The following is a 26,991-nucleotide window of genomic DNA, read 5'->3' as shown; positions in this document are numbered from 1 at the left end:
AATGCCCTACTGACCCTCATATCCTACTGAACCTCATGTCCTACTGACCCTTATGTCCTACTGATCCTAATGTCCTTCTGACCCTTATGTCCTACTGACCCTCATGTCCTACTGAACCTAATGTCCTACTGACCCTAATATCCTGCTGATATCATAGCTTCACCCTGTTCTACAATCAATCTTACAATCTAAAAGAGCAATGCTTCAAGAAGTACAGGGCTTCAAAGAGACTAGACACATTTCAATTCAAGAAGCATTGCAAACATTTTATTTAAATTGTTGCAAACTTAAAAAAAGAAATGAAATAAAAATTATAATAATTCAAAACAAAACATATTTCCTTTTATTTACTCAGATTCTTTGTCACAATTTGGATTACAGTTTGCATTTGCCATTCCGAAAGTAAACACTATGGACGTTTCCGTTGCCATAGTTACCGTTGGCACGTCTTCATTTACGGTAAAGCATACATTTGTACAATAGATGGTTACAATAGATGGTTTAGCAACAATATTATGCAATATTATTTTTTACACAATGGTAATGATGGTACTTCCTTATTGTTTAAAGCAATATTTTTGGACAAACCCATGAGATACTACACCCTTCCTTTGGCTTTGAATACATACCCCCTATTACTATTGTTTCCAATTTAACAAAATCATTCTCTTTTTCCCAATTTAATCTGTAAAGTTAAAAAGAAAAGTTCCCCTTTCAGACCTTGTGATTACATTTTTCTCAGCATTCAAATCCGGGGCCCACGGTTCGGTAGCCAACTGCTTTACCGCTCACCTACCGCGCCTAGTATGATTAATACTATTGTTATTATTGGATAGTCGAGCGGTAAAGCGCTTAGCTTCCGAACCCAGTTGTCTCGGGTTCAAATCCTGGTGAAGACAGGAATTTCGATTTTCGGGATTGTTAGGCGCCCCTGAGTCTACGCAACTTGCATGGCATTAGTTGAGAATAAGTAAAGGCGGTTTGTCGCTGTGTTGGCCGCATGACACCCTCGTTAACCGTGGGCCTTAGAAATAGGTGACCTTTTACATCATCTGCTCCAGAGAACGCAAGATCTGAAAGGGCAACTATTGCTATTATTATTATTTCAGGTCTTTGTTATTTTGTTCACCCAAAAGCATGGTCAGTGAAGCGTGGGTAAAATACCTTTAGTGGCCAGGTGGGATAGGGAAGTGGAATCGGCCAGGAGGTTTCTATGCTCATTAAAAAAACGAATCAACACAAGCTAAAAATCTCAAATTAAAAATTTCTAGTCGACATGGTGATGTGAACTCTAGCCCTTCCAGTTGGACGCGTAGTATATTTAGAATATAATATAAGAGAATAACAAGTTCTAGGTAATTTTATAAAGCTGATATCAACTCACTCTGTCTGTCTGTCTGTCTGTCTGTTTGGTAAAAGTCTGAAGCGTGGTCGAACTTGGCTTGTCTTGGCTACCTAGAAGGGGGCTCGGGGTTCGACACCCGACTCGGGCAGAGTTGCGTTTACTAAGCTTCTAAAAGCAGCACGGAAAACCGACTCCTAAATACCCCCTCCCCCCCCCTCCCAACTGGTCCACAAATGAGATTAGACCAAAGCGCTCTGAGCTTGCTATAAGCATGAAAGTAGCGCTATAGAAAAGCTGTAATAATAATATAATAAAAATAAAAAAGAGTATGCAGGCCTACACGTTTTTTCTCCCACATCCATGCTCGGATCAACTCTAAACTTATTCACATAATTATTCATTTGCATAGACAATTAGAGAATATAACATATAAAAGGGTAACCAATTATCCAATTAATTACTGGTAATTTTTGTGTGTTCGCTACCTACAAGTGAAACTAATCTTTCAGTAGTTATGGATGAAGCCAGATTTGTTGGGTTTAGTCCCCTTAAATAGTTGTTATTTCTCACTCATGAAACCTGCAATCAAATTGATACTTTAAACAATTATTTATGGTACATAACAAAACATAAAATTATTTAAAAAAATACCCAACCTAGTTAATTAATTATTGTCAATTAAACATATTGTTTCATATCAAATAAGGGAAATTAAATGTATATTATTGATATATTTAATTTTAAGGATTGTTCCCCCTTATATACGTTTTTTTTAAAGGATTTTAACAATGTTTTGCTTGTTACCTTTCAGGTGACCCTGTATACTTCTGTTCCTGGTTCTACAGATAAATCAAGTATCGAAACATTCTCAGTCAGCGCTGATGTCTCTGTTGACTACATGCTGGACAAAGGGTTACTGTAAGATCCACATGTTAGTCATGTTTATTTGCAAGTCCTTCATATCAAGTCAGTTTTTTTCATAGTTTACAGTAGTGTATTGTTACTGAATGTCGAAATAAGCAGAAAGGAAGATTTTTATGTAAATGTGTCAATTTTGTTTTGTGCTTAGGTAATTAGCTCCAGAATGTTTAGTCCTTGTAGCATGTGGGCATAAAGGTAATCTGTTTCTATGCCTGGCGTCACTTGACCAACACAAGGACCAATCAACCGCCTATCGTCATCATCATCTTTCCTTTGAGTTCATCTTGGAACATAGGGCTTCAGTAAAACACACCAGTCTCTACGACAGCCGTTCTCAACCTTTTAATCTTGGCGACCCCTTTTTACAATCCCCTAATCAGCCGCGACCCCCCCCCCCCAAACAATAGAAGAATAGACTAAATACAATCCATATTTTCGATGGTCTTAGGCGACCCCTGACAAATCGTCAATCGACCCCCCAAGGGGTCGCGACCCACAGGTTGAGAACCCCTGCTCTACGGTCTCTTGCTAGTTTTTCTCTTTTTTTTTTTTCTTATTTCTTTCCTGTCCTCTAGGTTTTATCTAGAATACTGCGTCGCCTCGTTCTTTTCGATCTTCCTCTACGTCTCGTGCCCTGCGGGGTTCAACTCTTAGGCCTGTCAACCGCTATTACTTTGTTTCAACTAATGTGAGGTACCCATCAGATATAAGTGGATTGAGATTTACAGATATTATAGAGGGTTTCTTAATTGTAATTCATCCTTGTAAGTTTTAACTTGAATTAAAAATTGAAAGCTTGAAACTCTCTCAATTGTATCTGTAATCCTCTTTGATTGCCTCAAATATCAGGATATAAGGATGAATTATTTTAACAATAAAAAATTAAAAAAAAACAACATTGTTAGACAACGTAGATTACCGGAAGGGCCGGATTTTACCAGGGAAGTCAGAGTGACTGCTAGAATCCAAGTGAGTTACATTAGGGTAGAATTATGCTAACAATGGTTTTGCTTGTACTGGATGTGACAAATATATAGGTCACACCTAGGGCTGTGTAGCCACGGGAAATACTGCATTCCTCATTAATCTTCGGACTCGTAGACAAGCCTTATTATTATTATTATGAGCACATATCTTAACTAAAGGTAGAATTTTAATATTCAAATTATAAATAAGTTTAACTGGCGAAATAATACATGCGAAATAACACATGCGAAATAACACAGGCGAAATAACACAGGCGAAATAACACAGGCGAAATAACACAGGCGACATAATACATGCGAAATAACACAGGCGAAATAACACAGGCGAAATAACACAGGCGAAATAACACAGGCGAAATAACACAGGCGAAATAACACAGGCGAAATAACACATGCGAAATAACACAGGCGAAATAACACAGGCAAAATAACACAGGCGAAATAACACAGGCGAAATAACACATGCGAAATAACACAGGCGAAATAACACAGGCGAAATAACACAGGCGAAATAACACAGGCGAAATAACACAGGCGAAATAACACATGCGAAATAACACATGCGAAATAACACAGGCGAAATAACACAGGCGAAATAACACATGCGAAATAACACAGGCGAAATAACACATGCGAAATAACACAGGCGAAATAACACAGGCGAAATAACACATGCGAAATAACACAGGCGAAATAACACAGGCGAAATAACACATGCGAAATAACACAGGCGAAATAACACAGGCGAAATAACACATGCGAAATAACACAGGCGAAATAACACATGCGAAAAACCAACGATACAAAGATTACTCGGCACTGGTGAGCGATATTATTGCTTAATCCTGTGCACTCCCAGGGGAGCATAGGGCCGCAACCACACCTCTCCACCGAACTCGGTTCTGAGCAGCTTTCTTCATTTGCTCCCATGTCATTCCAGTACCCTCAGCTTCACTGATGACTGACTTCTTCCAGGTTTGCTTGGGTCTGCCCACTTTCCACTTTCCTTGTGGGTTCCAGTCAAGTGCCTGCCTTGCAACATTGGTAGCTGGTTTTCGCAGGGTGTGTCCTATCCAGCTCCATTTTCGTTTTGTGATGTCTTGGGCTATGGGCTTTTGTCTAGTTCTCTCCCACAAATCGATAGTAGTTATCTTTTCTTTTCAGAAAAGAGCGATATCAACAAGTTGAATAATTACGAAAGGGACTGTCCATTGTGGTCAAGCTAAATCTCTATGTCTATAAAACCTGCCTCTCTCTAAAGCCGCCAAAAGTAGTCTGTCTAGCTTTCGTTACACCACTTTAATCCTAGTCGTGTTTTTAATAGTCACGTGACAGTCTCCAAGTCAAAACATTTTCCCATTTTATGAAACAAATAACTTTTCGCGCCGAATTCCTTATCATGCAATAACAATAGCTTTCAACATGCGTTTATATTTACAATGTATATAATCCGTTTTTTGGAAAGTTAAAGGTCACGACATGGTCGATGTGTAAAAGGAATCAAAATCTAATTAATCAACCTTCGATATCAGAGAGAAAATATACAGAATACTACAAATTACATCACAAAGGATTTTGAAACATTTGTTTTCATCTCATTTTAACTATTGTTCTCCCTATCTAGCCGGTAGGCTTGTTTCTAACTTCTTTTTAGTGATCTTTTATACCAGCCACATGCAAAATGAGATATATGAGAATTAATTATTATTAATTTTTTTTTATTATAGCTTTTATATAGCGCTACTTTCATGCTTATAGCATGCTCAGAGCGCTTTTGGTCCAATCTCATCTGTGGACCAGTGGTGGGAAGGGGGTATCTAGGAGTTCGTTTTCCGTGCTGCCTTTAGGCGCTCAGTAAACGCAACTCTGCCCGAGTCGGGTGTCGAACCTCGAGCCCCCTTCTAGGTAGCCAAGCGCACTTGGCGTCTCGACCACGCTTCATTTTGAATTCAGTATAAAAAAAAATTAAATAAAATATTCACATTAAATTTGAGTACGTGTAACCCGCTAGTCAAATTACTAAATTTAGAGAAACGTCAGGACAATAGACTAAATAGTAAAACAGTAAAACTACGTGAAAAACATACTGAAGTAACATACAAATACAGAAATACAGTCTAATACAATACATAACAAGACATATAGCTAAAAGTACATTTCTGATCTCATATTAGTACATGTACTCCTCCTCTAGTATTATTAGAGCATGGAAATGGTTGCTTGAATCAGCCAGAAAAAAACTAAACTTATCAGAGGTTAAGTCTCTAATAAATACAACTAGATTAGAACAAGCATACGCGTAGGACATATTTATCTTTTTTTTTGTATTGAAACGACTGTACTTCCATCTCCGGTATCATCACCAACAACCGCTAGACTACTTATCAAGAGAGGCGCAAGTTCGAATCCCAATTGAGTTGTGTCTCATGAGCGCCTAAATGCAGAACAACAACTTTTTTCCCAGACACCCCACTCACCCCCCACAGGTCCGTAAAAGAGATTGGACTATAAGCATAACAGGTGCGCGATACAAAAGTAACTTTAAAGAAAATTGAATGTCCCAGTGTTGTCCTCAGGTCAGAGTCAGGCAGACATCATTGTTTGTTACTTGAGGCGGAACTCGAGTTTGCAGTGTTCGTTCATTTGTCAGAGGCGGAGAACTCCACCGCTAGCCTGATGCTGTTACCTATAAAGACATGGGGAAGGCGCTATTACCTGGCCACATTATCGTAAGCTGCTGAAGTATTTAATTGCTGTGCAAAATATAAAAAAAAGCCGTTTTTGTAATCAAATTACATTTTCATAAAAATAAATATTCAGTTTATTACACATTTTAAATCTATGAATGTGACTTATAATTAATGATCTAAAATTTACATATTCAATTTTCAAATACAAAGGTATTCCGAAATTATGTTTGGTAAGACATTCCTAAGGTGGCCAAAGATACACACTCACCCGCATATTTTGTACACAGACAATAAGAAACAAGGATGTTTCTGAAAAAGGAAAATAAAAAACGGGACAGACGCCGGACTCATCACTCTGTCTGTCTGTCTGTCTGATACAATGTTTTTACGTTATTTCTCCCACATCTATTCACTAATCAAGTTGAGACTTAACATAATTATTTATTGTACCTAAAAAATATAAATCAATAAGAGGACTTTACTATTTAGTCAGTAAATTACTGGTAATTAATTATTTTGGCTGATACCAAAAAGGGAAATTAATCCTTCAGTAGAAAGAGATATGGCTAAATATGTGGGGGTTTTGTCCTTTTAGATTATTGTGCACATTATTTCTCCAATACCCATTCTAGATCAAGTTGAAACTTTACACAATTATTTTCGTAATTAATAAAACATGAATCATTAAAAAGATTATCGAATTAGTCCATGCAATACTGGTAGTTTATTATTTTGTTTGATCTTGAAAAAGGGAAACAGCTTCTACATTATTGAGAGATAAACTTTTTTTTTTAAACAAATAATTTTTTTTTATTTCGCTTGTTCATGCTAAAGATAGGTCTCATGATATGAGTAGGTAGTGCGGGGGGGGGGGGGAGAAGGTTCAAACTCGGGATTACTGTTGTTGACCGTTCGAAGCGCATGCCTCACGACCAGTCAAACTCGACTGTGCTTCTATGATATACTTTGTTGGCCGTAGATTCGACCTTGTTCTTGTGCATTTCTCTCACAAGCCGGTTTATTATCCCAGTACAAGGGCGTTTGCTGTCATTGTTGCCGAGGAGGAGACGATCGTCAAATTAAGGTTCAAGATGGAGCCCCCTAGTGCCGTGACCCTGACACTGAACGGCGCCTACTACACAGACAGAAGCACGTTAAAGTTACTGTTACAAATGTAAGTCCATAAACTTACTTGGGGGTCATGTTTGCAAAGCTTAGATCAACATTACTTTGTCCGTTATTTCTCCCACCCCCAATTACGGATAAGGGCTAAGATTCTTCTCAATTATTTCGTTGTTTTTTTTTGACAACACAAGAATCAACACTAATGGTAATTAGTTATCATAATGGACCTCATTCACCAATCGTAAATAAACACATTTAGCCACGTCATAATATTGATAAAACAATACGTATCACGTGACATCCTTTATGGATTACATAATTTGTATAGAAGATATAGAGAATCACGTGGCTAAATGTTGTTTGTTTACGTTTGGTGAATGAAGTCCATTGGTACCCTGAACAAAGGAAAGAAATCATACTTGATATATGTGGTGATGTAAAATGAATTAGTCCCATTTATGCATTTACAAAAACGATCTAGTAAACATTCACCAAGATACCCCCTTCTTCCCCCCCCCCCCCCCCCCCCTTTGACAACTGGTCCAGATCATAGCGCATTATGAAAGTTAAACGCTAAACAAAAGAATCGGTAAAAATATTTCTAATAGCACAGATTTATTAAGCCTAGGTGGATTATACATATAATTACTTATAAAACAAATTGATACAATTAGGCAATATACGCTTTGCTTTTTTTTAAAATAGCACCACGATCAACCGCCTTTACTTTTCCCCAACTAATGTCAGGTACCCATTAGTGCAGGGTGAAGTCAGAATGCCCTAAAGATTCTGAAATTAAAAATACCAGTCTTCAACGAGATTTAAACCACAGCACACTCGCTTCGGACGCTTAGCGCTTTACCACTCAGCCACCACGGCTCTAGTGAAATGAATGTAATCACTAACAAAATACGCATACAATACAAAGTTAAACGCTTGTTTCCTAGATTATAATCGCGCTAACGATCAAATTGCTACTAGAGCTCTAAAGTATATTATCTTCCAATGAGGCTATCTTGTTGGTGATCACATGACATATTTTCCATTGTCTAGGTACGAAGCGTTCACGGTATCTCGCTGTGATTCTCAATACAAGAGTGAAATACTCTCTTTGACTGGTAAGTGGCACCATGTGCATATTTGCTTTTTTAGCTGTAAACTATCAATACTTTACGTCACTGGTTCTCAAACTGTGGTATTTAATTAAAATAGCTTTTTTTTTTTTTTTTTTACTAAAAGTCATTTTATTCGATCGGATAATTTTAATAATAATCAAATTGCACCTCACTGATGTTTAATAAGTATATTTTTTACCATTATTTGTGCGTAGACAAAACTCAGATCCAAATATTTAAGATGAATCAATTGTAATACAGGAGAAGCTTATTGAAAACCCACAAATGAGGAACTGAAAACAATGGTTAATCCAGGATAGTTGTGCACATATTTTTGGTCTGCTAAAGTTGGACTTAAGTCAATCTATACCATTTAGATTTGTTACCTGTTAAGTGTGACTCCTGGACCCACGAACCCAGCATTCTACAATTTTGGTGACCAATTTGTGTGTAATATCTAAATTTGTCAACTAATATTTACAGCAGGGAGTAAAGTAGCTGGCAGCAGATGGCCACTAAAAGAGACAGTTCGATAGTTCTCACGTAGGCGTCGGGATGCGCATTTGGGGTAAAAAAAAAAAAAAAAAAAGGGGGCCTGGCCGAAGACGTGAGCAGAAGACGAAAATGTAATTATATAGAACTTATGCATGAAAAAACACAAATTGTAACACAATATGCAGATCTTAAGTGGGTTTAGTGAAAGTCTTGTCAGAATCAAAGATACCGCCATTATTATTTGTTAGAACTTAGAACAAATGTTAACCTTTTATTCATCTAATTACTGAGTCTCAGAGACAAGTCTCTAAACTTTATTTCTCTCTGCTCTATTCTCTTTGTTTTTGTAATATGTAGTGGGATGGGGAAATCAAACAAAATAATTAATAACGAACAATTAATTAACGAATTGTTTAATTTTATTTTTAATTGATTTATGTCTCGTCAAGTTCAATGAATAATGGTAAAAAAAAATTAAGTTGTTCCGAGAATGGGAAATAGGAAGAAAAAAATATGTTCAAACTTTTTACCAGACAGACGGACAGACAGACAGAGTTGATATAAGCTTTGTAAAAATCTTGATGCATCTTGATATTTGACCTCTAACAACTCCGTCTTCTGCAAAGGCAGTGTGGTCGAGAGTCTCAAGCCAGTAGGGGTCATCTCTGGGAGTTGCTCGTCCTACATGAGGATCAGCTCCAGGTACGTCCAGCACTACATGCCCAAAGAAGTAGAGATCTGCACATCTTATAGCTCGCCGATAACACACGATATAGCCGCTGGTGAGTTTTTATCCTTGGCCACTGGCCAGTATTATTATATGTGATATGATATATTCGTTTGTTAAAACCAGAGTTGCTTATTCAAGAACAGCTTTTTTGTTCAAGATTAAACAAACACTTTCTTTCTGTCATTAATGCACCACCTACTCATTTATTTTGTTCAATTCATGTATAAATGCAAAAACATTTACACCATTTCTAAAATGTAAAAAGTAGATAAAAATACAGCTTTTAATCACAGTCTTTTCTATATCAATGTTTAGCAAAATTTAAGCAGTAACCAATTAATTAATAAATGATATTTTTTAAATATTATTATATTCTTTGTATTATTAGTGATATAAAATAATATATTATGTCTTTTCTTTTGAATAAAATCTTATTTAAAAAAAAGGAGGCCCAAAAAGAGGCTAAAGCCCAGAAAAGAGGTGAATGAAATACCCAAAAAAGAGACAAAGAAAAGAGGCAAAAGCCCAAGGATTCCTAGGATGTAAACAGCTCGACAACTGAAGTCAAAAGCTAAAAAAAGCTGAGGTATCCTAAAAAAAAAATTAATAATTGATTTCAAAGCCTGGGCCAAAGCTCAGTTTGATACCAAGATGGAAGATCTGGAGCTTGAAATACCCAAAAGGAAAACCTATGCTGAAAAACCTCCTATCGGGAAGACCACAGTTTGAGATTCCAAGGGCTCCATTCATCGACCCAGAAGATTTTTCAGACAAGATCATCAACACCAATCCATTCCCAGAGCACAAGGCACGACTCAGACAAGAGATTGAAGCAATGAAAGCCTACTACGACTATCAACGGGAGCAGCAGAGACTGTTTATGCATGAGGACGACTTCATGGCCTTGCAGAGAACTCATCAAGCCTTTCAACAGCCACCAACTCAATCTAAGCTGGACAACGATGAGGCTATTACTTTGCTTGCCTAACATTATTAGAGTCAAAAATAAATTCTAGCTTTTAAAGGAACTAATAATGTTTCCACATAGTTATGGTATATACATATTTGATTGGTATAGTGAATTATGCTGTAGGCAGTGCTTCAAATACATTAATATTATTTCTTCAAAAAAAAAAAACTACTTCTACTTCCTTAGTACTCTAGTTATGGTGTCATAAGTCACTCCCAAATATTGTGTCATTTGTTAATCAATATTATCGAAGATATAATAAGGTACTTCTTAGACACGTATTTCTTTGCGGCAAGTTTTCGTTTTATGAAGATAAATGCCGTATCTTCTTTCATATCGACATGTCCTTTAATCTGCCGGGCCATTGGGGCACTACCTCTTTGCATTTCGTCAGCATCGGAGTCTGTTTCATTGAAAGGTCCGTCCATTCCCTATTATTTTCTTTCGCTTCTTTTGTCTGCCTCTGGCTCCCCTTCATGCAAAAGTTTTATGCACAAAGGTTTAAACTAAAATAGTTGAGACTTAATTTTAAATTAGTTTCTTACTTACTTTTATCTCTCCCCCCCCCCCCCCCCACTGAATAAAAAATAAATTAAATAAAGAAAAAAAAAGTACAGTTTCACTTTCAGACCATGTGATCTATAGAGCGTGTGGTGTTAATGTCATGTGGCCAGCAAAACGACCAACCGCCTAAACTTTCCCTAACTTAAGTCAGGTCTTGAGCTAAGTGGATCCAGGTGTGACCTAAAAATGCCGAAATTCATAATCTTCACTAAGATTTAACAAAAGTTGTTAAGTTAAAGCTAAAATAAAAAAAAAAAAATTTGCACTCCAGTAACCCCTTAAACCAAGGATCTCAGGTTCGGAAGCCAAACGCTTAACCACTCAGCCACCGCTTAACCACTCAGCCACCGCTTAACCACTCAGACACCGCTTAACCACTCAGACACCGCTTAACCACTCAGCCACCGCTTAACCACTCAGCCACCGCTTAACCACTCAGACACCGCTTAACCACTCAGAGACCGCTTAACCACTCAGCCACCGCTTAACCACTCAGACACCGCTTAACCACTCAGACACCACTTAGACACCGCTTAACCACTCAGACACCGCTTAACCACTCAGACACCGCTTAACCACTCAGACACCGCTTAACCACTCAGCCACCGCTTAGACACCGCTTAACCACTCAGACACAGCTTAACCACCCAGACACTGCTTAACCACTCAGCCACCGCTTAACCACTCAGACACCGCTTACCCACTCAGCCACCGCTTAACCACTCAACCACCGCTTACCCCAAATAAAAGACTGCAAAATATAAATATTTCTGATGTAAACTAGGCAACCCTCTTACTTCCCAACTCCCAGCTAAACATAGACGCATTGGCTTGCCTTGGACTTGTATACCGAGCAAGGATCGAATTTCACAAGATATATTTCAGTGTTTTACAAACCGTGGTTCGCGGAACACTATGCCTGAATATGTGTTTCACACACTTCTGGAATAATTAATTAATAGGCCAGGAAGTGAATTAATCTATCTTGAACATAAGTGTTTCGTTAATTGCTCAGAATGTGCGAAGTGTTCCCTTAAGGAACCTTGTGGGAAACACTGCAGATGGCAGGAGAGCTTCTAAGAGACTCTATGTAAGCGCTTTTCAACATCGACCCTAGCTGTGAGAATCAAGACATAAGCCGACATGGAGGGCAAACATAAGGGAAGGGCTCCTGTGTCCTATATGGTGAACTTAACAGACATAGAACGAAGTCAGAAAAAGCTGCAGCGTGTCGTGTGTTAGGCGCTTCCGCGCTGTGTCTGATGCAGGTAAATCAAACGGAGGTAACACGCTTATTCAAATAACGAAAACCAATAACACAGGCGAAAGGCCAACAATATAAAATAGTCGATGCTGAATGCGAATGTGATAACATAGGCCGAATGATAACGAAGGCAACCGTGGAATGTAGTCAAGCTAAATCTTTACGTTAATACAAAAAAAAAAAAAAAACTGCCTCTCTTTAAATCCTTTAGAAGTATTCTGCTTACGTTTAGATATTCTTCCTCAAAACCTAAGTCTTGTTTTTACTAGTCGCGTCAAAAACGTCCCCTAGTTGCGAAACAAATAACTAATTCCTAATCGTGGTATTACTGGAGGTTATATACTTCAAACTCTTGACGGAGGAAGTGTATCAAGGAGTGGCCTCTTTGGTCACACGGGAAGCTGCTAAGACGTGAAATGCCACAGAACATATAGTACTAATATTTATTGTAAAAAAAATCACACCAATGCTTCCGTATAGCAGGGGAGATAACCATGATAAATCCGAATGTCCTCTTCAGATATGCCTCTACCACAGTATATGTTTGGACAGAGGTATGACACACCGGCCATCTTGGGGAGAGCGTCCCACGAGATGTTCTTTTTTGTGGCCACTAGTTCTGGAACGAACATCTTTTTGCCCATGAACCATCAGTCTGTGAAAGAATACAAGCTGAAATACCCAGAGGATGTCCGAGTTGTAAGTCCATACTTAGTTTTTAATCCGAAATAGAACAAGCAAAGCATTACCAAAAAAAAAAATACTTCAAAAAAAAAAATAAAAAAAAAATAGCAAAGCTTATATAAAGGGGAAAAACTTCGTCCTTAAAACTATATTTACCAATAATGTAGACGCTATATCCCTTATTCGATATCAAACAAAATTATTAATCACCAATAATTAATTAGTAATTTGATAATTTTTAAAATTTGTTTTATGCTTTTAAGGTTCAATAAATACATTTCTAAAGTTTGAACTTGATCGGGGCTAGTGATGGGCAAAAGTTAACTACAAAGTTTGAAACTCTTATTTAAACTCAAAAATTTAATTAAGGCCATAGTACAAAAAGGAAACACTTTCAACACCACAATAGCTGTCACATTAATATTCTTTTAGTTACAAAATAAAAAGTTCAATAAATTTTGTAAAACTTTTCAACATGTGGTAGCGGTTGAAACGCACATCCCTGTTTTCTGGTCATGTGATATCAACAACTTTGATTATCAAAAAAATGATGCAGTTAACAACTATTTTGTCAGTCTGTATTTGAAGAGGGTAAAGTAAAAGTTAGAAGTCAATATGTGCACTTGAAAGTAGCAGTATCATAAAATGTTTTTTGCCAAAAGGTCTATGCAGTATTATGAATCAGGTTGTTCCGATTTTGAATCTTTTTCAATGTAGGCTGGGTGTTTCTACACACAACTCCCCCTTTGCAGACACTGCGACCACCCTTATGAAACCTTAAACCATATCCTCTTTGAATGCCCCTCCCAAATCCACCTTAGGCAGACCCTACTTCCACTACAGCCCAACATAACCAACACCATGTACGACGGTGCTGAACAACTGAAGAAAACAGCACACTTTTTTCCTTGGCACAGTCTGCAAAAGAGCTAACAGCTCAGCAGCAATAAAGCTGTCTAGAAGAAGAAGAAGAATCTTTTTTCAGAGTCACGTGGTGGTGTTATTTTGTGCTAGTTTATGATGGGAATCTGATAGGCATGTTATTTAGTGGTTTTAATCAATTCACTAGGGGCAAACAGTAGTTTAATTAACAGCAGGAACATCAAGTGCCACCTTTTAATATCTTAAGCCTTAGATGAAGCCAAAGAGTATCATATATTCTTGTCTTTAGACTTATTATTAAGATCTAGGTCTAAATGTAAATTTAGGCCTGTGTTATTACGAACATTAGGATGTCCAACTCTATATAAAAAAAAATCCAAACCTCCTTGCCCAAAAAGTAAATGGACTGTGTCCAACTAATTTTAACAGCCTGGTCAGCGAGACACACATGTAGGCCTATATTGTACCGAAGTGTGTAGTCGATGATACCATAGTATTAATTGTATGTTGAGTGGTCAGACAAGGTATTGACACATAGGCATGGTTAGTCAAGCATGTACTAGATCTATCTTTACACTAAAATAGTTACACAATTTACCGGTATTAGTAAGATTTCCCATAATATAATAAAGTGTACAACACAATATATAAAAAAAAAAGTAACCATTTTTTTTAAAGGTTTTAATTCAAGGCAAAAACTCAAGCACACATATTTATTTATATATCTATTTATTTATTTTGAAATTTTATTGTGCAATAACGTTTATGTAAGAAACATCTTCCTTATTACTGATTTTATTATGGAGAAATATTTCTACAATGTTAAAATAATTAGATCGAACCGTAGGCATACATCGGATAGACTAGCTAGATCTACATTATCCTCGCCGCCACCCTCCCCCCACACCAAAAGTTATAAATATTTTAGAGTTTATTAATTACTGTTCGGTTCAGTGTAACTTATCTTATCTTATATAATACAGACGTTACTTCAAAAAAGAAGATGATTACGTCCTACGCGTCTTGCATTTAGTCATGCATATTAACAAAAGACTTAAATTCTGCCAAGTCACTGGTTTTCCTATCTTTTGAAATTCATGATAAACTTTTAGTTTTGCTACTTTATTTCAGTTGAAACCTTGTTTAGTTTAACCTTTTAAATTTAGTTCTATTCCAATCACTACATTGAGCGTTAGAGAAATAACGTGTTCAGTTATCGAAGGGGATGTATTAGCCGTATCTGTGAATACTGATGGATTAATTTCCCTTGTCGGTATCAAACGTAATAATTATTTACTAGTAATTATTGACTTATTGGTTAATATTTCAAAATTTGTTCATGTCTTGTCTATGTCAATAAATAATTGTGCCAAGTTTCAACTTGATCCTAGAATGGATGTGGAAGAAATTACGTTTACAAACCTTTTACCAGACAGACAGACAGACAGGTAGGCAGGCGCCCCAAGGGCAGACCACGAGTACGGTGGCTTGATGACGTTGTGGTAGATCTACAACAGCTCAAAGTCCGGGCATGGAAATGTATAGCACAGGATAGATCAGATTGGAGAGATGTGCTTCAGCAGGCCAGGGTAGGATAAAGCGAGAAAAAGAGAGAAATAAATGAGAGAGAGAAAGAGAGAAAAAGAGAAACGGCGAGATAGTCTTTTGTCTCTGAAATCTCCCTCCCCTTCCATAGATAAACACTGTGCCTAGAGTTTCAAAAACATGCAAATAACAAAAACCAAAAAAAAAACAACAACAAGGAAAGCTTATCTAAGGTGAATATAACGCATTGACATCCGCCGGAAACAATCACACCTTTCAATATGTAACAACATAAATTAGCTATAACTATTTATTTAAGTACCAGATTATCTGTTGATCAATGATCACTGTATTATAGTTAACAATGAATAATGGTGCAAAGTTTTAACTTGATCCTAAACTGGGGAGTGAGAGAAATGACGTGTACAATATTTGTACCAGACAGACAGAGTGAGTTGATACAAGCCTCGCAATAACGTTTTTATTTTTTTTCTATTTTAATTTTTTTTTTTTTTAAATAGGCGCCGTTAAATTTCAGCCAGTACGAAAGAGGCCCCCGTCGGGTAGTTGCAACGAAAACCTTTTCCGCCGCCCTGGTCCTGACGTCCACGTGTGGGGGCGCCGTAGAGCAAGGCGGCCCATCGATCGTATCCATCTTACACGCAGACATCTTCCATAAGGTCTACGTCTGGCGGTAAGGTGATAAACTGTATAAGTCTTACACTTTTACGTAATTACCTTGAAGAGTCGATATGATAAATTTGTTGATATGTAAATACGTTGAAGTTCAATGTAAAACCTTAAACGGAGGCATATAATGGACCTGTTTTAAAGTCCTCCACCCTTTCAGACCCGGCGATCTATTGGGTAGATGATGTTAAGATCATCTGTTTCTTTGGCTAAAGGTTTATTAGTATGATGTCATGTGGCCAGCATAACGATCAACCGCCTTTACTTTCCCCAACTGAAGTCGGGTAACCATTAGAGTTGGGTGGACTCTGGGGTGCCGAATTTCAAAATACAAGTCTTTACCAAGATTCGAACCCATGACCCCAGGTTCGGAAGCCAAGCGTTTAACCACACAGCCACCGTGCCCCCCTCTCCCCCCCTATAATTCACGTGTTTTGAGCAGGCTATTGTACGGCGGTGAGTCAAGGATAACTTCAGAGAAAAAAAGGGCTAAAAGTATTTTTTTTTCTCATTGTGCTGCCGTTTGGAGAATCCTTAAAATCACATGGCAAGTGAGAGTGTAACACTGAGATATTTGCTCGATCGGGTCTTCCCAGAATCTTGGCTTCCTCTCAGACAGCGCCGCCTGCTCTGGCTTCGTAATGTCCGCCGGACGGACGATGAACGTATGCCGAACTTTATGGACCTCTTGCGACGGGCACATGGAAAAATGGTCGTCTCCACCTGCAATATGTGATTGTAGTCAAACGAGATCTCAAAATAGTGGACATTGATGTTATCTACTGGGACGACATTAGCCGTAGGCCGTGGAGAGAGATGGTGACAAAGAAAGCTAGGGACAGGGAAAAAAACATAGGCCTCAACTATGGAATAAAGCATGCCAAACTATAAAAAAATGGTTGGTCCCTCTTCCATCAAAGCCAATTCTATTTTCTCCCGTGTTACATGTTGACTGGAATGCCATTCGGTAGTGCTCTGCAGTAGAATAAAACATAGTTTTAGGAGATAAACCATAGTCGTTCAAAGTCGTTGAAAAGTTTAAATGTTAATTACTTTTGTGTTAATATGCAGATTTATTTAATGTTTACATGTGTCTTTAATTGATATTTTGTCACGTTTATAAGTTAAATTATTGTAATTGCGATAGGTGGATATACTGATATATCAATATACACTGTCTACATTTGAAGAGTCTATTTACTAATAAGATAGGCTAATAAGATAAGATGACTGATAGGATAGGTTAATAAAATAAGATGACTGATAGGATAGGTTAATAAGATAAGATACTATATATGTTAATGTGTTGTAATCTGGGAATACTTATACTATGTGCTATGTATATTTGGAGTAATGATGTTAGTATGGTGTGTTGTTTTCAAGTTATAATATTAAACTTTATATTTTGTAATATGTACTCTGAATTGCATTGAAATTTACATTAGTTCGTTGATTCTCTGTTATATTCAGCTCTTAGGTGGTTCTCACATTGTTGCATTTATTTCACCACTTTACAGCGTTTTAAAATATATTTAAACATATTGGTTATAGACCTATGAGTGCAGTCAGAAATGTGAAACTCTTTTACAGTAATTGAGAAACGAGATACACATAACCATGCCATGCAATATCTGTTATTTATAGAATATTCAAATATTTCAGGTTACCTCCCTTCGCAAACATGGACCATTACGTAATAATAATATGCGAGAGGTCAACGGTCATTACTATAAACGGGAAGGATCCAAAGTAAGACATTCAGGACTTCTTTATACATTGTAGATTTTATATACTCTTAGTCATTATTTTTATATTTTCACCATAAATTTAGGTTATACATTTGTATATTATTGCAGTAAAAAAGTTGAAAAGTAAAAATTTCAGACCTGATCTCAACTCATCATTTCATCTCTACCTGTGATCCAGTCTGGGCATTTGATCAGCTTCCTCCAGGCGTCTAGGTTCATGGCGCGTGCCTCAAACTGTGCACACGTTTTCCCCGTCTGCTTGACATTTGGTTCCAAATCTTGGCGCCATGTATTTCTGAGCCTTCCGCTCTTCCTCTTTTCTTGGGGGGTTCCATCTGAGGGCTTGTCGTGTAATGTATAGAACAATATAGTCAATGAAACCATTAGCATTATGATTAAACCTGATGTTTTTATTTGTGTCAAGTTTTAGTATACAAGACATTTTTAGCACAGAGTACTCCCCATACGTGCAAAAAGAGGTCATGTTGACTGATGCCCATGTGGTCGTCTCGTCTGACAGTGTGTTTGGCTGTTACTTTTACGGCCTTGGTCAAAGCTCGTACGTGACCATCGGAGGCCTGGAGTATCGCGATGAACGGAAGGTAAATAAAGCTACAATAACATTTCTAAATAAGCTTAAGATTAGTGTGGAACCGGGAACATGGTGGCTAGGTGGTAAAGCGATAAGCGTCCGACCCGGTAGATTCCAGGTTCGAATCTAGGCAAAGACTCGTATTTTTGAATTCACGGATTTTTAGGACGCCTCCAAGTCCACCCAACTCTTGTGGATGCCTGAGTTTAGTTGTGCTGGTCACATGACTACCTCGTTAACCATCGGTCTTAGAAACAGATGACCTTAACATCATCTACAAGGTCTGTAGGGGAACGTTTTTAAGATAAGTGTTGCTTTTAAGATATGTGTTGCTTTTTAAGATATGTGTTGCTTTTTAAGATAGGTGTTGTTTTTTAAGATAAGAGTTGCTTTTTAAGATAGGTGTTGTTTTTTTAAGATAAGTGTTGCTTTTTAAGATAGGTGCTGTTTTTTAAGATAAGTGTTGCTTTGATACTCATAAAAAAGAAATGATGGACAAAGAAGAAACTGTTTCCTTTTTTGTGTGTCGTATCTCACAGATCACCCAGGACGAATGTAAAACACAAACTTTTAAACTTTAAATATAGAAGAATCCTTTCTTATAACTCTCCATACTATGCATTCAAGACAATCTGATGGTAACATCAAGACATCTTGACAATCTGATGGTAACATCAAGACATCATGACAATCTGATGGTAACATCAAGACATCATGACAATCTGATGGTAACATCAAGACATCATGACAATCTGATGGTAACATCAAGACATCATGACAATCAGCATCCAAAGTATCGTGTTAACTTCAATTCGTAATCTACTGCCTAATGCTGTGTATATTTTAATTACGAAGTAACTGCCTTAATGATCTCTCAGTTCCTGGACTAAAAGATTTGAACTTTCTGAATTTTGATTAGCTGGAATGTGTCCATACTAAAGCCAAAGCCAACGACAAGGTAGATAATGACTGCGATGGTTCCGTGGACGAGGAGAGCGTGAACGGCAAAGGTTTGAGACTATCCCGTGATTTTGTACAAATATATATATATTTCATATTTCCATTTCTTCTAATACGCAACTCAATGAACTTTATATGTTGTGTCTGTTCTATTGATGTGAATGTTTCTGTTGTGTTGTCTTTGTATGAGAAAAGAGTCCTTGTAATCACAACAAATTTCCGTAACCATAAGGATCGATAAAGCAGTCTTAGTCTTAGTCTTAGTCTTAGATCGTAACAGCAAAAAAAAAATAATAATAATAATAATAAAAATATAAAAATATTTAAAAAAAAATAAAAATAAAAGTTTTTAAACATACTTAAAAAAACACAAAGTTTATATCAAGTGTAATTGTAGCCTATTAACTAGTTAGGAGCAGTCATGTAACTATATGCACTATTGACGTATTAAATCTGTGCGATAAAAACTATTTTACCGATTTTTTTGTTTTGCTATTAACTTTCTCAATGCGCTATGATCCTACCACTTGTCTGGACCAGTTGGGAAAGGGGGAGTTGTGAATGTCTACATGATCTTTTTTTTTTTAATGCATAAGGGGACTAATCCAACTTATACCACAACATGTCAAGGACGATTTCTTCCCCTTTGTTTGAGATACAAAACAAAATAATTAATTATCAATAGTTAATTAACTAATTGTTTTTTTTTTTTTGTTGTTTTTTTTTAAATAGATTCTTGTGTAGTCAGGTAAAAAAATAATTGTGCAAAATTTCAGTTTATTCCGAGATTGGGTTTGTGAGAAATAACGTAAACAAACTTTTACCAGACAGACAGAAAGACAGAATGAATTCATATAAGCTTTGAAAAAAGAGGAGGGTAAAAAAAAAAAAGAAAGTGAAGCCAGGGTCAGGCAGGTGAGATTTTATAGCAAAGAAAATAAAACAAAGCAAAAACAAACCAATTATTTATTTGTTATTATCGTTTATATGAGCTCACTATTTTGTTCAAAGCATATTATTCATCTTTTAACTGCTACCTTTCTACAATGCTAATTTACAGCTAGTGTTAATGCTATCATATATACAAAGTTATTGTTATGATAGTTTAGCATCATTCATGTTAACATAATCTTATAAGTCTAGTTAAAGTTATGTTATCATTCTTGTTCACGTAATCGCGTCATTCTAATTCAAGTAATCGTATCACTTTAGTTAAAGTAATCGTATCATTCTAGTTAAAGTGATCGTATCTTTCTAGTTAAAGTGATCGTATCATCCTAGTTAAAGTAATCGTATCATCCTAGTTAAAGTAATCGTATCATCCTAGTTAAAGTAATCGTATCATCCTAGTTAAAGTAATCGTATCATCCTAGTTAAAGTAATCGTATCATCCTAGTTAAAGTAATCGTATCATCCTAGTTAAAGTAATCGTATCATTGTTTGTCAATGTAATGTCATCCTTCTTATTCAATTTTGTATTTATAATGTATCTAATATTTGCCTATGCAGATGATGACAAAGACAACATGTGCGATGAAGATTTTGCCTCAGAAGAAGGTAGCCTGTATAAAATAACATGAGACGAATTTAGCTAGTTCCTACATCCCTTTTTGCTACATTTTGGTGGTTTAGTCCCCTTAAACAATTTTAAACACCTTTTCTCACTCACACATTCTCTGATCAAGTTGATACTTTGAACAATTAATTTCTTGTACCCAATAGAACATAAACCAATAAACAAAAATACTCAATTAGTCATATTATTATTGGTAAGGAATTTTTCCGGTTTGATCTAGAATAAGGGAGATAAATTGTACATTATTGGTAGATATAGTTTTAAGAACGGAGTTCTTCCCCTTTAGATCTGTATCCATTTCCAGGTGATGCGGTGTCTTACAATTGGGGTCCAAGGTGTCTTTTGAACTGTTCCGGATGCGTTGATGGCTGTTCCTCCATCGACGGCCTTTGCGACCAGTGCAAGACAGGTTACGAGACAGAGTTTACAGGTTGTGATAAATGTAAGTATCCCAAAAAATTAAATCGATGAACTGTCGCCTTTCAGTGTCACTTCATGTGCGCTCCAAGGTCTCAAGAGAAGTGTAAACAGAGTGTTTACTTACACAATGCTTTCGATAACAATCCGATTCATAGACAGAAGAGTGTAGAACGAAGGGGAAATTATTACAAATGAAAAGTTTTTATTTCCTTTTCTGTTTTAGCTTTTTCTATTTATAAACCTATTAAAGATAAGCTTAAATAACTGTCTTTGAATATGTTTCAAGCTTAAGGTTAAGTAATTTATATTTACTTATTATTTGAATTATTCTGTATGCTAATAGTTTGTGCTCAATTTCTTTTAGTGTTAAAGTCTTTTTTGTGTGTGTAAAAGAGCTGTTCTTTGTTAACCTAAAGGAGTAACTCCAACATACTCTTGTCAAGGATTATCAGACATTGTTTCTGAAAAAGTAAAATTATATCGATCGTCCAATGTCATTGGAGATGGGTCCGCAGAGAGATATAGAGATGCAGATCTTAGAAAGTGGAGATGGATTGATCACACCCTTAGAAAGGATCCGCAGGTCGAATTAGGTTGGGTGTGTATATCTTATCTTATAAATTACAGATTTTACTTCAAAAGAGAAGATAATTGCGTCCTACACAGTGGCGTAGCTAGGGTGGGGGAGAATTTGAAAATCCCCCGGGCCCCCAACTTGAGTGGGCCCCAAAATGAGTGTCTTTTTTTTTTACAATAAATATTAAACATTACGTAAAATGCAGGGGCCCCCAAAGTGGTCAATTCCCCTGGGCCTCCAAATGATAGGAAATTTCTAGCTACGCCCCTGGTCCTACAAGAGATATAGGATGTGATATATATGATATGTTTTGTACACTTATACTCACATATTGAAGATTTTCAGGACTGAATTATGTCAAGGGCGCTAGCTTGAATCTCAATATTGTCAACTGAACAGCCATAACCGGAAGAGCCTAGAAAATTATTTGATTCTACGCGCTAAAGAGTGCACAGAACTACTCATAAGGCTTTCAAAACTAACTTAGCTTATCAACGCTTAGTTTATTTTTGTACACTGGATTCACTATAAGATGCTAGTTTCTAAAACACCATTTCCTTTATTTTCTTTCTTATTATTTGCGTGCTCCCCAGTTGTGTGTGAGCCTTATAGATATGGACTGAGATGTGAAGGGGACTGCATTGAGAAATGTGGAGAAGATTGTGAGAACCATCGCATTGGCACGTGTCCAGGTATCAGACCTCAGAAAACTTGTCTCTTTGCTCATAATTGCACATAATTTTTTCCTTTTTTTTCAACATTTTTCGCATCTTTTGTGACAATGGACCTCATTCACCAATCCTAAATAAACACATTTAGCCACGTCATAATATTGATAAAACAATGAAAAATACATATCACGTGACAGCCTTTATGGATTACATAATTTGTTCAGAAGATATAGAGAATCACGAGGCTAAATGTTTTCAACATTGTTCGCATCTTTTGTGACAATGGACCTCATTCACTAATCGTAAATAAACACATTTAGCCACGTCAATATATTGATAAAACAATGAAAAATACATATCGGGTGACAGCCTTTATGGATTACATTTGTATAGAAGATATAGAGAATCACGCGGCTAAATGTTGTCTGTTTATGATTGGTGAATGAGTCCCATTATTTGTTAAATGATAAAGATATGGGCTTACTAGAAATACATTATGCAGCGTCTAGAAATTATATTTTACAAAACTTATTTATCAACTTCTATCAACTCACTCTGTCTGTCTGTCTGTCTAGTAAAAGGTGTGTATGGAATTTAGCTCTTGTATAGGAGAGTAATCCTAGAAGGATTATGGGCACGACATGGCCTAAATTGTGCCGATGTGCCAAAAACTCAAACTCTTTCCAACACCAATTCTCTGAAAGGTTGAAACATTTCACAAATTTATTGGCATAGACAAGACTTGAATCAATAAAAAAAAAACTAACCACTTAGTCAATTAATTACTGGTAATTAATTATTTTGTTTGATAATAACAAGCGAAAACAATCATTCAGTATTCGCATATATGGCTAAATATGTAGCGAAGAATTTATTTGTGTTTTATATACAGAAGAAAAATGTTGAGACTTTTTACCAGACAGACAGGCAGACAGACAAACAGAGTTTATATAACTTTGTAATTATGTAAAATGGTTTTCCTTTTTTGAATGTCTTAGTCTTATTAGATCAAGAATGTCGGTGAAAAAAAAAACCTATTTTAATGGTGAATACAGTTATTTCTCTTGCAGAGCACGCCGAAGAAGAAAGATCGCTCTGGGCTCGTGTCTGGGACATCCTCTACATAAGTCTAATCATACTGGCCGCTTTGCTCGTATTGATACTTTTACTTCTACTCCTGAGTAAACTGTCGTAAGTATTTGATTAGAATGACACAATGCTTGTTTCCCTTTTTACAAAGGTTACCAGAGCTTATATCAACTCTTGTCTGTCTGTCTGTCTGTCTGTCTTGGTAAAAAGTTGGAACATGTTTTTCTCTCATTTCCCATTTTCCGATCAAGTTTAAACTTTCCATAAACACTCCTTGAAACTGACAAGACATTAATCGATCAAAATATTAAACAATTAGTTAATTAATTATTGGTGATAATTTATTTTGTTTGATTTCGACATAAGGGGAATAATTGTGCTTAATGAGATGTATATATTTATATATACACACACGTATGGATACAGTCCCCTTTATTACATTTAGACACGTTTTTTTCTCCCACTTCCCATTCTCGGATCAAGTTGAAGTTTTGCATAATTATTCATAGTCGATAGCAACACACGAATCAATCCAAAAAATTAACCCATTCGTTTATCGTTTAGCCCTAATTAATAAATTTTGTTTTATATAACAGGAATGGAGCTAAACCCTGTAATTAGATGTTATCATTTATTTTGACTAGTAGGGAAAATGGGGAGGGGGGGGAGAGGAGAAAGAAGTGGATATCTGGTTAAGTTTTACCGTAATTGCTTTTTGAATGTATTTATATAAAAATATAGGGAAACGAACTGAATTTCGAAGTCATGGCTTAAGCCGACAACCTAACCACTCTGCTAGCGAGATGTCTATGTGAATAGAAGATTGTATAGTTATGTATTGTTTGTTGCAAACTTACTTTGAAGCGGCGACCTATAAAGGGACTAATACAGCTTATGCCACCTCTTCAGTCAAGTACAGTTTCTTTCCCTTGTTCGATACCAAACAAAATAATTAGTTAAGAATAGTTAATTAACTAATTGTTTATTTTTTTAGCGGCCCACGAAAGGGGGATAGCCATTTTAGGCTATGAATAAGAGATTAGCCCTTTAACAAAACAGTTATATCGATTAGATAATCATTCAATCACCACCAGTTTAACTTCAACTTCACCTTCTTCACCTATCCCTTAGTCTGTTGGACCGTTGGGGCGCCAAACAAAATCCGTCAACCGTCTTTCTCCATTTCTCACTGTCCTTTGCCTTGGATAGAATTTCATTCACTGACGGGCCTGTCCTTTCTTTGAAGTTGTCTTCCAACCGCTTTCTTTGTCTGCCTCTCCTGTTTTTTTTTTCCTAATACTGTTCCCTGAAGGAAGGTCTTTGCGAGCCCTGAGAACGTTGTGATGTGGCCATAGTGTTTGAGCTTACGTTTTTTGACAGTGGTTAGCAGGTCATAGTGGTGTCCGGTTGCTGTAATAGTTCTGTTTCTAATCTCTTCAGTTCATGATGCGGTCTTCTCAAGTGACATCTAGGATTTAACTACAGCTTCATAAGTATCAGCTCATTGAATACATATGCATATTAACAATGTAATAATAAAATTAATAAATATCCGTATCCTGTAGTATCAAATTGTCAGTCGAACAAATAATACAACAGTGTAGGCAACAGTTACGACACGAGCGCGACTCTTCTTTTTTGTATCGACGGAGATAGGATTGTAGTTGTTAATAGTTTGTAGTTCATAGTTTCAGATATTTTTTTTCTCTGAGAATATTAAGACCTGCCATTTTGCCTGCCTGAGAGGACCAGTTTGGGAGTCGATTTTTTGAGTTTTTGTTTCCACACAAACCTTTTTTTTTTTAAATTGAATTCTTGTTTTGTTAGGTTAAGGAAATAATTGTGCGAAATTTCAGCTTGATCCGAGATTGGGTGTCGGACATATAACAAGTGCAAACATTTTACCAGTCAGACAGAGTGAGTTGATGTAAGCTTTGTAAAAAGTTCTTCAAAACCAAAATTGTATATTTTTGTACACGTTATTTCTCCCACATCCATTCTCGGATCAAATCGAAACTTTACACAATTATTTGTTGTACCTGACAAGACATGAATCAAACAAAAATAATTATCAAATTTGTTAAATAATTATTGGTAATTAATTATTTTGTCTGATATCGGGAAAAGGGAAATAAATGCTAGTTATTGATAGATTCGGCTGTGTATATGGAGTTATTTCCCTTATTACTCCTTGTACACATTTTCTTCCACTACACATTCTTGGATCAAGTTTAATTTTTTTTATTACTCATAGTCGATGACAATACATAAATCAATTTTAAAATGTATTTATTTATTTAGTTTCATATAGAAAAATGGAGCTTATTCGTGCAATATTGAGATATATGGTATTGATTGAACTGTTTTTCCGCTTAGATATGCTTAGTTTAAAAACAATAATTTCTTTTCAGACGTCATTGTGAGAAAACAGTAGCCCCAATAAAATCCCTATTCCACAAAAAGTCCCAGGTCAGGTATCCTAACCCCTCAATATACATCGATGGCAGATCTCAAGCCGTAGGGAATGAAGGAAAGTCGCCGAGTTTGTCTGGTCAAGGGTCAAGTAGCTCCAGCTCCTCCAGCTCAGACAATGTTGAAGAAGTCGGCTTTGGTGTGGACATTGACGTCACCAAGAAAAAGCTCAGTCTCACCTTTATGAAAGCTCTTGAAAAACCAAAGTGAAAATGAAGATAGAGCGTCACGCATTTGTCTGTAAAAAGAACGATAATTGAGCTCTATTATTAGCACAGCCTTCCACCTTATTTATATCCTAAATGTTATTTTGTATTGCAACTTAATTATAAATAAGGTCATATACAATATACAGGACCCTGAATAAGAGTGCTTTTTTAAAAATCACTTTCTGACCTTGAGAACCATAGCGCAAATGATTTAAAGCTTATTACAATCTATGTTTGGGGTCCTGGGTTTAAATCTCAGTGAAGACTGGGATTTTTAATTTCAGGATTCTTAGAGTCCACCCAACTCTATGGGTTACCTAACTTTAGTTGGGGATAGTAAAGGCGGTTGGTCGTTGTGCTGGTCACATGACACCCTGCTCGTTAACTAAAGGCCAAAGAAACAGATGACCTTAACATCGTCTGCCCTAGAGATTACAAGCTCTGAAAGTTCGAAAAGATCCCGAAAGTAAACATCCCAGTCTTCACCAGGACCTGAACCCAGAACCCCCGGTTTGGACGCCAAGCGGTTTACCCGCTCAGCCATCGCGCCTCCAGATTTGATTGTAGTTTGTATTATTATTGTAAGCTAGTGATTATTGTTTTGCATTTGTTAAAAAGTAATAAATACACATTTATCACAATTTCTTAATAAATGTTTTTATTCATTTATT

At 36.5% G+C, this 26,991-nt stretch overlaps 1 protein-coding gene across 1 annotated transcript; it reads left to right on the top strand.

Moving 5' to 3' along the window:
• Positions 1–361: 361 nt before the first annotated feature.
• On the top strand, positions 362–26,908 carry LOC106056335 (uncharacterized). Its single transcript, XM_056017665.1, has 16 exons — positions 362–459; positions 2,157–2,263; positions 5,829–5,981; positions 6,973–7,116; positions 8,121–8,185; positions 9,304–9,459; positions 12,726–12,904; positions 15,838–16,010; positions 17,669–17,755; positions 18,179–18,356; positions 19,266–19,356; positions 20,816–20,863; positions 21,187–21,324; positions 22,473–22,571; positions 23,621–23,741; positions 26,051–26,908. Exons 1-16 carry the CDS (start codon positions 412–414, stop codon positions 26,319–26,321), a joined length of 2,058 nt encoding a protein of 685 aa, XP_055873640.1. The 5' UTR covers positions 362–411; the 3' UTR covers positions 26,322–26,908.
• Positions 26,909–26,991: the final 83 nt, after the last annotated feature.

Source organism: Biomphalaria glabrata, chromosome 18 (assembly GCF_947242115.1).
Source record: "Biomphalaria glabrata chromosome 18, xgBioGlab47.1, whole genome shotgun sequence".
Classification (NCBI taxonomy): Eukaryota; Metazoa; Mollusca; class Gastropoda; family Planorbidae; genus Biomphalaria; species Biomphalaria glabrata.
This window is presented reverse-complemented; position numbering and strand designations above follow the sequence as displayed.